The sequence below is a fragment of the Siphateles boraxobius genome, unplaced genomic scaffold, assembly GCF_051911475.1.
Source record: "Siphateles boraxobius isolate OS27281-9 unplaced genomic scaffold, OSU_SipBor_1 1, whole genome shotgun sequence".
Lineage (NCBI taxonomy): Eukaryota > Metazoa > Chordata > Actinopteri > Cypriniformes > Leuciscidae > Siphateles > Siphateles boraxobius.
In genome coordinates this window covers 8,901,600-8,916,381 of record NW_027508699.1, presented here as the reverse complement: position 1 = coordinate 8,916,381, position 14,782 = coordinate 8,901,600, and the positions used below count along the sequence as shown (strand labels likewise).

The 14,782-nt window shown below is 39.0% G+C and overlaps 1 protein-coding gene across 1 annotated transcript; it reads left to right on the top strand.

Annotated features, from left to right (window-relative positions):
* The first annotated feature begins 2,024 nt into the window (after positions 1-2,024).
* LOC143700777 (uncharacterized) lies at positions 2,025-7,522 on the top strand. Its single transcript, XM_077194444.1, has 6 exons — positions 2,025-2,093; positions 2,178-2,242; positions 2,545-3,836; positions 3,922-4,136; positions 4,242-4,404; positions 5,248-7,522. Exons 3-6 carry the CDS (start codon positions 3,314-3,316, stop codon positions 5,283-5,285), a joined length of 939 nt encoding a protein of 312 aa, XP_077050559.1. The 5' UTR covers positions 2,025-2,093; positions 2,178-2,242; positions 2,545-3,313; the 3' UTR covers positions 5,286-7,522.
* Positions 7,523-14,782: the final 7,260 nt, after the last annotated feature.

Sequence of the window (14,782 nt, the reverse complement as noted above, 5' to 3'; positions counted from 1 at the left end):
TGTTTATATATAGTCCACAAGACAAAAAAATTGCTGAATTTATAAAACTGACCCTGTTCAAAAGTTTATTAACCCTTGATTCTTAATACTGTGTCGTTAGATGATCCACTTTTTTTTGTGATGGCTGTTCTTTTTTTAAATTATTATTATTATTATTATATATTATATATATATTATATATCTGGAATAGCCTTCCTGATATTGTTCGAGACTCAGACTCGCTGTCCCAGTTTAAAACTAGATTAAAGACGCATCTCTTTAACCAAGCATTCACTTAATGCTTAACCTTTAATACTACTGCTGAATCAGTTCGAATGCATTAACATTATGAACATCAGCTATGCTAATAATTTCCCATCTGCCTTTCTGCTGTTATCTCGGGACGCTAGTCCCGAGGTAAATAGCGTTAGTCAGCTCCAGTTTGTATCCAGCCTCTCACAGAGACTTCAGATGCCCCAACGCCTGTGAAGAGACGACTCGACGCCTGTGAAGAGACGACTCAAAGCCGGCGATATGTTATGCCATAAATTACTACTTGAATAACTAACTGTATTTTTCCATGTACATTTCCGAAATGCACTTTCTGTAAAGCTGCTTTGAGACAATGTGTATTGTGAAAAGCGCTATACAAATAAATTTGAATTGAATTGAATTGAATTTGAATTGAATTGAATTGAATTGAATTGAATTGAATATAGCGCTTTTAACAATATGGACTGTTTGAAAGCAGCTTTACAGTGATAATGGGAAATTAACAGAGATTGTTCTGGGTTTACAACAACTCAAGAATATTGTCCAGCTAAAGTTAGTTTTGATTGATTCACTTCCGTTGCAAAGATCAATAGTTATTAACTTAGCTAACACAACATAGGATCCCGCTTTTTATAAAGTGGCTTTAAGTACTATGTATTTACATCGAAAAATAAGTACAATGTATTTATTGTGTTCATGTTGTATTGTAAAAAACGTTTGCTGCTATTGAGGTGTGCTACAAATAAGATTAGGGTCAGGTTTGGTGGTATGGGTCAGTTTAAGGGTGGGTTAAGTTGTAAGGGAAGGTCAACAGTGTAATTATACATGTAACATACGTTAATTACATCTGTAATTACATGCAGGTATTTTCAAAATATAAGTACAATGTAAAAACATGTATGTACACAATAAGTCGATTGTATCAAATTATTAATTTCAATGTAAATACATTGTATTTAAAGCCACTTAATATAAAGTGGGACCCAACATGGTTCTATCAGAAAACCCTTAACGCGCTCCTGCCCGCTCATTAGCACAACAACAGTGCGTGGTGGCTCGAGAATGCAAACCTTGAAATGGGTTCCAAAGTGCAAAAAAAAAAAAAGTATGTCCCCATACTTTTTCTGAGAGTATGGTGACAACTCTTTGGAGAATTTAAAAGCAGAAATGTAAAGCTTTTTTTTTTTTAATTGCATTAATTCTTCCATTAAGACATGCATTATTTAACCTGTAATATAATAATTCATTTCATTTTACGCACATTAAAGTTCTGCATAATTACATTATAATGGCAACAGTTGAATATAACTACACAGAAAATAAAAATAATTTTTGACACAAATCAGAATTCAGAAACCCTTGTTATTAGTGACACCAGTGGCAACTTATTGCTTGTAACTGAATGTGATTCATGTCCTGTTATACTCATGGCTAATTTCCTTAAAAAGAAGTTGGAAATACAGTGATAGCCTATATTTTAACCACATCCGAACAACCTAAGAATAGGTCGAAAATTAAGTTTGATATACTGAACCTGCGATATTGCTTTAAACTGAATCTACGCACAGACCATAAGGGACCTTGTGAAGCCAATCCATGTTGTATTTAAAAGTCTTTAATCGGTTACATGACTTAAAGATATGTATTGTTTATCCAGGAGCGGATCCATGGTGACATGCATGCTATGACAAGTGTGGCTGGGCAACGGTCTGATGTGTCGTTGCACAACACACTATTATTCTCAACAGACAGCAAACTGAAAAAGAAAGCCTGTGTTGAGTAAGAAAATAAGCGTTAAATTCATTTACAATCTCCCCATGGTAAACTTGATATGTGTAGCTGTAAGAGCAATATGTGCATCCATAATCCACTGATTCTTGCAGATACTTGAGGAAATGTATCTGACCTTTCTTTCTCTCTTCTAGGCTTCTGTTGTTGCTCATTTTACCTACAGTAAGACTCTACTTCTGGATCTTCAACACGAAAGAATGTAAGTATAATGTTTAATCCATCTGGGATTGGTTTGATTCTGGAAGAATAAAATGCAAGTTTACTGTTTTGTTATTAATTAACTTTATTAACAGAAAAGGAATACCTTTTGAGGAAAAAAAGTGTGCTTAACTGTATTGATGTCACAGCGATTTTCACTTTGTTTTAGAATTTGTGGACTTTTAGTTTGTATTCACTAGTTTTCTGTGTTCCTTTGTTCATTTTGAGTTTGTTTGGTTCAGCTTTTTAAATAATTAGCCTTGTTTTTATGTGTACTTAAGTTCCTCCCTTTCCTCAATTCAGTGTCCAGTCTACTATATGTGTAACGGAGTCACCAGATCAGCACGCTGCACATCATCATCAGCGCACACTCTATAGACTCTCTTCTCCTTCACTCCCTTGTCTGGTCTCGTCCCTACGAACGCATACAGACTCTTACCCGCTTCTTTACCCGAACTCCGTCTTCTGTCATCCGTCTTCTGTCATCCGTCTTCAGCCACCTGTCATCCGCCTACAGCCTGCTGCTCTCTCTCCGTTCATCTACAAGACACAGACCCGTATTATCATCTAGCTAAGTCCTTCATCCATTCTGTCTCTCTGCAACAAGCTCACCTGTCTGCATAACTGTTCGGATCCATGCCACTGCTCAATAAAACTGTTTACATATCACTTACTTGTCTGCTTCCCTCTGTGACAGAAGACCAGACCACATACAGAGTCCCACGGATCCTGCAGAGGATCGCCCCACCGATCCGTTTACAGACCTGGTTCACGTCGTTCGTCTTTCCCTCCAGCCTTCAACATCTGTCAATCCACCCGCCATTCCCGGCGATCTGATTCAAGCCGAACGTTCATCACTTCCACACACAGCACCTTTTGCTTCGCCTGCTGCCTCTGCTAGTCCCATGGCCCGACCAACATTCACCGGAGATGCAGAGGATTGCAGCGAGTTCCTTTTGCAATGCTCTCTATATTGTGTGATGCAGCCTCACCATTTCACCACCGATCACGTTAGAGTCGCATTTGTCATCTCGCTGCTGGCTGGACGTGCCCCCTGCAGTGGACTCCATCAATGTGGCATTCCAATGCCCAAATCATTACTTCACTCTCAGATTTCTTAAGACACTTCAAGGAAGTGTTTGGACAAACCACTTCGGAACTCTCTGTTCATGATCAACTGTTCAATTTACACCAAGCGGATAATTCGGTAAGCATCTACGCTCTTCAATTCTGCACTCTAGCTGCCACGAGTGGCTGGAATGAGACTGCATTGCTCACCACTTTCCGACAAGGAATTAATCCTGAGTTTCGTCAACTGATGGTTGTTTATGATGACACAATGGGTCTCAAGAACTTCATTCAAAAAACTATCCGAATAGCTCAACGTCTCACCTCTTGTTCTCTCCTGAACCCCACTGTGTATCCTCCGCCCTCTGCACCATCAGTCGCCCTTCCAGCTCCTGAATCCATGCAGGTTGATTCCTACCATCTAACCCATGCAGAGCGTCAGAGGAATGCTCCATCAACTGTGTCTCTACTGTGGGAGAGAGGGTCATATCATCACCGCCTGTCCGGTTCGACCACCACGCCCAGCGGTGAGTACCATTCAACTTCCACCTCAAATAGACTCTTTATCCCGTACCACGGTATATGTCATAACTCCCCACATTTGTGTTACAGCGCAAGCTCTCATCAACTCAACCCAAGGGCAGAGCTTATCTACTGTCCATCCCAGAGCAGAAGCCCATGGAGGAGTATATCCAAGAGGCACTTCGACAACTTTTCATCAGACCATCTACATCCCCTGCTGCTTCAAGATTCTTCTTCTCGGCAAAGAAGGACTGAGGATTGAGGCCATGCATCGGCTACCGTCACCTCAACTCACATACTATAAAGTACAGCCATCCACTTCCTCTGGTCACGGCAGCTCTGAAACAACAATTGGGAGCTCACATCGGGTCATGTCCTATGGCCTGTCCAACTAACCTTCCGTCTTCCAGGGCTATATGAATGAGGTGTTCCGGGAATTCCTCCAACGATTCGTCGTGGTCTATATCGATGACATCCTCATCTATTCCCGGAACCTGGCCGAACATCACCTCCACGTTACGCGGGTCCTCTGGATGCTCCGCAATCACTGTCTTTACCTTAAGGCGAGACACGGTAGGCAAAAACATCGGGTTTTTTTTTCACTGGTCAATTTTGAGATTTTAGGATATTTGTCTTCAATAACATGTCTTCTTTCAGACTTGTGGTGAAAAAAAGTCAGAAATACACATTTAGGTCTTTATTTTACTACACTTTGCCTGTTTGCGTCTGTAGATTGCTCATAAACTCATCAAAAGTTGTCATTATAAATCATCCTTCTGCTCCGCGATCGCGATCTGCACTCTGTCATCACACACACCGTTAGAAAGCTTGCTCTCTGCTGTACAATACTGCCGGATCCAAATATGGTCATTTCCTTTTTATCAGCAACCAATCGCGAAAGTAAAAGGGGGGATTTTACTCTAAATGCGCGATCTCATTGGCTGATGCTAATTCTTTAAAGCCCGTTTTCTCAAAATGACTTTTCTCTCTCACTCCAAGTCCGAAATCTCCACGTCAGTAGCACCTATATACACCAAACTTTCCAGTCTTGTACCTAGTTATATTATGAAGACATTTACAGAGGGATTTGTAAATATATTATTCTTAGCCTGATTTACATAACATTTTATTCCAAAAAACATGTCGAAAATCATTTTTTTAAGGCTATTGGCAGTATATTCTGATTTACAGGATAACAAAAGTAGATATCCATAAATCCCTCTGTAATTTTTTTCCCATCTAATATGTGAAAACAATGAAAAAATTATTTTGAACCTGGCTTTATCCAATACTCAGATTTCGTTTTTTAAAATATATGCAGATTTGCGCATATTTAATTAGATAATGTCTAATTTGCATATTTAAACATTAAATTACAGAAAACTTGTAATACATTTTTTTCTCATCTTAATGTAGGTAATCAACTGGCAAAGTTTCATGGTGATATCTGCTAGTTAAAAAAAATACCCTATTCACCTGTAGTGTCTCGCCTTAAGCTGGTCAAGTGCGAGTTCCATACCACCTCCGTACATTTCCTGGGATATGACATCGATCAACGTGGCATCCATATGGATCAGAGAAAGGTGGATACCATTCGGAACTGGTCTCAACCCACTACCATCAAGGAGCTCCAGCACTTCCTAGGATTTGCAAACTTCTACAGACGGTTTATTCACAACTATAGCCTACTCAGTTCACTTCTGACCTCTTCACTCAAAGGCCGGCCCAACTCCCTATCCTTAACCCCATCTGCTTCAGAGGCGTTTTAAAACTCAAAGAAGCCTTCCAAGCCGCTCCGATCCGGGTCCACCCAGATCCAGATCTCCAGTTCATTGTCGAGGTTGACGCCTCCTCTACCGGCGTCGGAGCTGTCCTATCTCAGCGGCAGGGTGATCCTCCTAGACTCCATCTATATGCCTTTTATTCCATGAAGCTGTCCCCGGCGGAGCAGAACTATGGCATAGGTAATTGAGAACTGCTCGGCATCAAGCTAGCTCTGGAGCAATGGAGACATTGGCTGGAGGGAGCATATCACCGGTTCGAGGTAATCACCGATCATCGAAACCTCGTATTGCTGAGAGTTTGAACCCACGTCAAGCCCAGTGGGCTTTATTCTTCACCAGGTTCGATTTCAGCGCCTCGTATCGACCTGGAGATAATAACGTTAAGGCTGATGATCACGTTTTCTTTACTTTATAACTGACCTTCCACCTTCAGGGAACCATACCTGTGTGTTCGTCATCGTGGACCGCTTCTCAAAGGCATGTCAATTGATTCCCCTCAAGGGGTTCCCTATGGCCTTCGAAACAACCGAAGCCATGTTACAGAACTTTTTCCGTCACTTCTGTCTTTCCCGAAGACATAGTATCGGACCGGGCTCCGCAGTTTATCTCTTGGGTCTGGCGGGCCTTCAAGCTCCTCGGAGTATCAGTAAGCCTCTTTTCCGGTTACCATCCTCAAACCAACGGCCAGACTGAGCGGAAGATCCAGGAAATCGGGAGATACCTGAGGTCCTACTCCCATATTTTAGCTAAAGTATTTGTATCAGTACTTTGTGCCTTTTGCCCCATGTGTGGAGGCTCCGTAACCACCTCATTTATAAGATTTTTAAACAAACAAACATCTTTTATGATTTATTTTCACACAAAATCTGTTGCTCCATCAATGGTCAATAAAACATATCACTCAAAAAAATTAAGCCTTTTTTAAGATTTACGCAATTTAATTAATAGTAAAATTTCATCATATTGAATTTAATAATCCTTACGTTATTTAATTGAATAATTGAACAATCCGTAATCAATTGTTCAATTAAATCACATAAGGATTAATTAATTCAATTTGATGGAATTTTACTATTAATTACATTGTGTGTAAATTAAAAAAAAAGCCTTTTTTGTGTGTGTTTCTGCAATCATGCACAATGGGAGTAGTGAAAAGCCTACGTTTATCCCTGTTGTATCTTTTTAAAAGTACTCTAAAGTTGTTATTCATAAAGGATGGAAGAACCTTTATGAAACATGAGCTGATGAATCGTTCCCAATGAGACCAGGAATGTCCATTAAGAACTTAAATGGGGTCATTTATGCATTCATATTGACTTTAAAAGTGGTAATGTCACACATATCCCCATCAGTGTGATTGGCAGGTGGGGTGTAGACAGCCTTAAGGAGAACAGCTGCTATGGAATGTTATAGAAATACTCCCCTCCTTAATTAAGTCTAAATATTTATCTTCTTTGTTGTTATTGCCTGGAGCAGTTTCAGCGCTCAGTCAAACAAGCAGCGCAAGATTCCAGCCTTCTCAACAGAGCGCAGCTCTCCAAAGCACAATGGCTACTTAACCATTAGAGCAGAACCGTTAAACAGCGTTTGAGTTGTTAGTGGGATCGGATTGTTGAAATAACGGTTGAATGTATCGGGTTGAGTTAAAGTGGTTGTGACTGATGTGTTAAGCATTTGTCATGGCAAGTGCTACATGGATTCATTGTCAAACCTTTCCTGGGGCTAAAAAAAACAACAAAATTAAAACAAAGTGAAAATTTACACACTTTAGATCAGCACTACATGATACAGCGGACATAGAACAAAAACAGATAAAAGCTGCTGGACAATTTCAATTTTGTTGCCCAAAAATAATGTGTAAGTCATATTTGTACATATCATTAAACAAAACTACTTTTGCCCCAAAACCTTGTTAAAGCGTACTGGTGAATGTTCTAACTATAATGATCATGTCTTGTTTAGACTCATTATCTTGTTCTGTTTAGTTTCATTGTCATAACATGTTCTGTTTAGGACCTGTTCTAGGTCATAGTTTTCTTTTTCACTGTCTTTGCCTGAGGGGCCATTTTATACAACACCATTTTCCACAAAAAAAAAAATGTATGCGTTTTGGCCGTTCAAAATTTTAAATGTTTTTCAGAAACTACAAAAATGCAAATTTGTGAAAACGGTAACATCATGCGAATTCGTATTGTTCAGTCTACAGGTGAGTATCGCCAGCTACTGGCCTGGCATGAATAATGCAGCGTTTTTGAGATCAATTTTTGAGATAAGTGAAAATGCGAAGGAAAAACGTTTCCATTTTTAGTACATCGTTGTTGTGTAAACACCCTGGGCCCTATCTTGCACCTGGCGCAAATGACTTTGTACACTGACGCATGTATCATTCCTATTTTGCACCCGCGCAAAGCGGACTTTTCCCTCCACAGACAAACGTCAGTTAACTTAGAAATACACTTGCGCTCCCCGAGGCGGTTCAGCGCAAAGAGGAGGCGTGTTCCGGCGCAAACTTTCCCTCATGCTATTTTGCTGTTATATAAAACAATTGCGCCAATGACCAGAAAAAAACTAGTCTAGAGTCAATGGCGCGCTGCGCGTAAATTCAGATCCTATTTTAAGCGTGCATGCTTGGCCATAATACAGGGTGTGAACAACGCGCATACACTGTAGATGATTCTCTCATCTACACAGATGCATTTAACTTTTTGCAAATGATACATTATTATAAGGAAAAATATTAAAACACGAGGGAAATCATTGTTATGTCCATGACGATGGGCATAAAGCTTACACATTTACCCAAAATATTATATGCATGTTTAACCGAAGCTAATTTGGCTGGGCTTGTCCCATCCCCAATGTCACTTCTCTTTCTTTTACGGCCCTGACGAGAACATTGATCTCCTCGGCTGTGAACCGATTCTGAAGCGCGCCTGGTAAATGCGCTGTTATAATAGTATTGCGCCATGGAACAAGCACACCTCGTTCCTCATGCTCTTAAAGGGAATGTGATATAAAGCTCTTATTGGTTTGTTTCCCGTTACGCCCAAACCACACCTATGAATAATGAAGCTACTTCAGACCAATCCCTTTTAGATTTGCGCCAGGCGCAAGAGGCATTTATCCCGCCGGGAACATAGCAACAGCGCCGGGATTTTCAATACCAATATGTATGGACTGTGAACATATTTAATTTGAGTTTGTGAAAAGAACAACTGTATTTCCTGATATTCAATAACTACAAACTCAATTGAATTAACACAGCTGAATATGGTAAAGCAAAACACTGCTCTGGCATGTGAATAGTTATTCATTTTCAAATAAAACAACATGCTTTATTTGATGCTTTAATCTCAACATAACAGAAAAATGCACAATAACAATGTATTATTAATCATATGCAAATAAAATCATAATGCTCTTCTTAATATAATCAGTTATGAGTCACTTTTCTATTGAGTGCATAAATGTTCATTTATATTTAAGTGTAAAAAAAAAAATTGGTTTATTCATTTTTTTATTCAATTGTATTAGTCTTTTGCCATAGCCCACGTGTAGTGTAGCTTACAATAAATGCCATCATGAGCACGATTCTTGAAAGAAAAGAAGCAGATCCTTAAACAACCTTCTAATTGACCTCATTACAGTGTTGTCTTTTGCTCATCTGCCTGTCCAAGCCATTTTCCTCAGTGATTTGAGAAAAGCTCCTTCACCATCCAGCGGGATGTCCTCATCCAAGATCAAAGCGGGGGGAAGAAATAATGTCAAGACCCTCCTGTAGAATCACAAATTCGCTCTTCTGCATCTGTAAGCAACTTAATTGCTTCCTTGTCAGATAAAGCTCAAACCATGTCAAAAAACTCTTTACACCTTAAGATGTGCTGTTTAGTCCTGCTTTGCCTTTGTGAAAATGATTAAATAAAATAATGTCAACAGAATGGGGCTGTGATTAACTTCTGTGCACTCAGATGGCATCCTTGAATTCAGTCGTGACCTCTGCTGACTGTGTGTGTGTGTGTGTGTGTGTGTGTGTGTGTGTGTGTGTGTGTGTGTGTGTGTGTGTGTGTGTGTGTGTGTGTGTGTGTGTGTGTGTGTGTGTGTGTGTGTGTGTGTGTGTGTGTGTGTGTGTGTGTGTGTGTGTGTGTGTGTGTGTGTGAACTGGGGTACATGAATGCATTGTGCTGCATTAGGTAATCTAACTAAACATACTCTGAAACATTCAGGGCAAAACAGAAACAGCACGAGGACATTAAGTGCAGGGACATTACTACGTATTTAGTGTACATAACAATATGGACAGAGACAGATTCACATTATATAAAATAAAAAAAGAGAGGTGCTTCAGACAATTGTGATGTGTGCGCTTAACAGTCAGTAAGTTAAAGTGCACATAGTCTCAGTTAAGGATTATGCACTCAAAAAAAACTTCTAAAATTCAAGATTTATGTATTTAAATTGCATATAAAAAATGTATCCATTTGGATTACACAGTTTTAGCATAAACTAATAAACTTAATTTGATGCATATCAATACTCAAAAAATCAAGACAGTTTATTATTACTATTAGCATCTATTTGATTTGATTTAAAAAATCATGGTTGAATGGTAATCATGGAACATGGTGGAAATCTGGCTAGCTGTGGAACAAGTATTGTTCAGTTAGATTGAAACAAATTGGATTTATTTATGATAAAAATTGAGTGCTATTGTATGGTACGTTTACATGAAAATTATGTACTAAAAACTGAAACGTTTTTCATTCGTGTTTTTCAGATGACAACGTTGTCAAAACGATCCCGTTCACACGGGTCAGCAAAAACCACTAAAATCAATTGCCATTATTCATGCAGGCCAGTAGATGGCGATGTCACATTGTAAAGATACACTATGCACCTATAGACTGAACATGTAATACGCATGCACATGATGTCACCGTTTTCACAAACTGGTGTTTTTGTAGCTTATACACAGAAACGATAACAGTATCATTTTCAAAAACTTTCAGGCCCCCAAAACGCTGTTGTCGTGTAAAGTAACGGCCAAAACGCATAAGACGGTTAAGTTTTTAGTTCAAAACGGTGTCGTGTAAACGGCCCCTAAAACACATTTGGTTAATTAGTACTATTACTGTGTTATTATAGTATTATTACTTACATCTTATCTGTTTAATCTATGACTGACAAATATGCATCACATTAAGTTTATTATTTTGTTTATATCAAAACTGTGTAATCCAAATGGATGGAAATTTTAAACTTGAATTCTATTGGAAATTTTTGATTAAATTTCATATAGAATTTGGCATTGAGATAGGTCACATGTGACTGAAATGTTTGCCATAAAAGCAGGGCTTTATTTCGCAAATATTTTTTCTTCTTCATTGATAGTGTGCAGACTTTAAAAAAAAAATAATTTCCCTTGGATTTTTTTTTGTCTACGCACCTCGAACAGTTTTCAAGGCGCGGTGAGTTCTTGTCTATTTCTTGGAAATTTGATATGCAATTCAAATACATAAATCTTATATTTAAGCATATTTTTGGAGTGTATACAAGGATCATGTGGTGTATCATGGGGGAGGGTATCTTCTGGAGTTAATCATTCTTTACATGAGGGATTAAAATAAGCTTTTACTATTTTAATCTTTCAATTCGAGAGGAACGCACATATGTCTCTGATTAAATTTGCTTTTACAATATCTGTTTGATTCTCTATAATGAAACACAGTCCTCTGATGATGTGATTACAGAGAACTATAAATATTTGACTTTATTTGAGCATTATTTATTAGGCAAAAACAAATTCTCCAGCAGTTCAGTCTGTTTTTCTTCCAGTTATTGGCAGCAGCATATAGCAGACATCATATCACACTGTGATTTGTGACGATTGTTTTCTTTTAAGTTCATACGCTATTTTGGATGAGAATCAGAAGCGTCACGTGTCACTCATTTGTATGTTTCATCATTGAAGTTGCACAACAGAATGAATGTCAAAGATGTTTAAACGCTCTAGCAGAAATCTCCAATTCAATCAAGTTGTCCCTTCTGCAGAACATTTGATTTAAACAAAAAATTATTATTATTATTATTAATGCACCCATATGTACTCAAAATGTTAAAATCCCCCCGTAGTCAATAATTTCTTCCCTTAAAACTCATCTTTGATCACCAAAATTACATATTTAAATGTTTTTTCCTTGACAAAAAAACTCTTAATGCCTTAAAATAGCTTGAATCTTCACCCTTGCTTAATTTGGTATTTGCCCCGCCTCCACTCACTCACACCAGCTCAGAGATCCACTCGTTGACGATCACACGTTGAGTCGGTTACAAGGAAGTTTGTGACGCCCCAGAAACACGCTATCTCACGACCAATTCGTATGAATTTGTACGAGTGATTAAAAAGTGGCTAATTCGTTTGAATTCGTACGACCTCACTTGTACGAATTTGTACGATTTGTCTAAACCCACATGATGGGTAGGTTTAGGGGCGGGGTCAGGGGTAGGTCATTCGTACAAATTCATACGAATTGGGCAACTGGTAAAATATGTACGATTTAGCAAAAATCATACTAATTCGTATGAGTGAGGTCGTATGAATTCGTACGAATTAGCCACCTCGTAAAATTCGTACGAATTGCCGTGAGATCGGGCCGGATCTATTTTATATATTCACTGCTGCATTATATACCAGTTAGGTCCTGTCCACTCCAGTATAACATTTTTGAGATCATCAAGAGAACTGATTTTTCACATCTCTAGACATTTTCATTGTTTGTATTGGAGTGGTTTTGATTATCCTTTTCTAGTCAAATCCACCCATCATTCCTTTTAAACTTTACACATTAGAATGAGACTTTGTAATCTCTAGACAGTAGATAGCACTCATGCAACTTTCCATTGAGGACAGACTGTCCTTGTCTTGATTCTTCATCCTATCTTCTCGTGATGTTTACAGTTCTCCCATTGACTGGGTTGGCTGACAGAAACACTGGAACTTTCCAGCGACAGGTTGGTGGCTATCATTACATTCTTGCTAACTCAGAATATAGACCTCGATCCATCCCCAGTCCACCTGTTGGTAATAATGGGGCTCTTTTTTATTTTAATGACCTGTCGTTGTCATCTATAATCAGTCAAAACTCAACCACACCCCTCATATCCTGCGTGAAAACCACTTAACGAGGCATTAGCTTACTATAATGCAATATTAGCTCATAAAAATGACCGGAGACATATGAGGTCTTTCACATCTGTCCCCATTCAGTCTAGCTATAGGGACATAATTAAGATTTGTGGCCTTCTCAGTTTGCTGAAATGACCACTTTGAAACTCTTATGAATAAATGTCAGCCATGGTTGTTTCCCAGGTAGTGTTGTTTATGTAAAATATGTGACGTGAACAGAACAAACCAAATTCAGGATTAACACAGCTCATTAAATATATTTAGATGCATTGATGTTTAATACTCTATTTAAAATGAAAGATTCATACTTCATACAGCTGAATTACATGTGTTAAAAGTTATACAAACAGAATATTTTTTCACTCTACTGCGCTACTTTTTCATTGTTTTTATTGGTAAATACGTGCTAGGTGGACGTGTTTGACCGTTGCGCTCGCGTTTTTTGTAGTGTCTCACACATGACATGGCATTCGAAAAGAGAAGTTCAGCATTTAAATAGCCAACCCGATCTCAAACGGGATGCCTATTTTGTACGAATTCGATCTCACTCGTATGAATTCGTATGATTTTTGCTCAATCGTACATATTTTACAAGTTGCCCAATTCGTATGAATTCAGTATGAATTCATACGAATGACCTTACCCTGACCCCGCCCCTAAACCAGCCTGTCACTGCGTCTTAGACAATTCTTACGAATTCGTACGAGTGAGGTCGTAGGAATTAGCCACCTCTGTCACAGATCACCCTAGCCACCATCCTCTTCACTTCATTTCCCAGCACTCTCCTCGGTTCCCACCTGCACTTCATTCCCAATCAATCACACCTGCACCTCATCCTCACCACCACTATATAGACACACTCCTCACCTCAGATCCTTGTCCGACCTTGTTTATGTTCGTTTGTGTTATGTGGACTCATCTCCCTGTCTCCTATCTCCAGCACCTTCCTCGATAACCCTTTGGACTCCACTACCCTGCTCACCTCATCTAATCCTCTGTATTCAATAAATATCACCATTCACCATCATTCTTCCTCTCCTGTGTCCATATACCGTAACAACCTCGTAAAATACGAGTACGAATTGGACGTGAGACAGCGTTGAAATAACGCAAGAGCTTGGAGTATTTTGTCTTACCGCTTGTTGTTTGAAACGCCAAAACTTGTTCTGTGTGAACGACTCCTTACTCTGTTTAAATATCATGACTCAAGTATTTGGTAGCAAATTGGGCTGCTGTATCAACTTTTGAAATGAATAAGGTATTGCAAATAATCCCATGAAAGAAATGTCATATGTACATTCAAGTATGCCCTTTAAAAATGACTGACACAAGGTCTGGACTCTATTGCAGCTTTCATTGGCCAAGGACCGCCCAAGAGGACATTTGACTGACTGACATACTTTTGAAAATCCAGCGTTTAGTTGATCCTGGTAAGCGCTCATTGTCACAGTTGTAAACACGACGGCTTTCTTCTTCCATGAGGGGGTTTGGCGTCACGGCATTTGTTTCCAGGCAATCAGATGATGACTTCGAAAATCCTAACGTGTTTCCAGTTAAGTGTGTCATATACATCAGACGTTCAGTCTGAGGCTGAGACTATACCCACATAGCAAACAGACTTGGCCCAAATGTGGCCTCATAATGGCACTGCTGGCGTGTTGCTGGCACTGGCATGCATCATGTCAGCCAACTGTGGGCCATGCGTGGCAATGATGTCACTGCATGCATGACGGCAGACAACATTTGGGCCGATTGTGGATGGGAGGTGTGTGACCCAGATCAGTGTAGCGATTATGGGCCATACTTTGTGTAGGCCTACTGGCCAATTAAGTATTTAGGCCTTCTACTATATATTCAAGGCAAGATTATTCTCCCCCCACAATAATAATAATATGAATTGACTTATATGTGAGTCAGTGAAAAATGTATTTACAGTAGGTGGATGAATGTTTGTATATGTATTCATTCATTTTGTATTATTAAT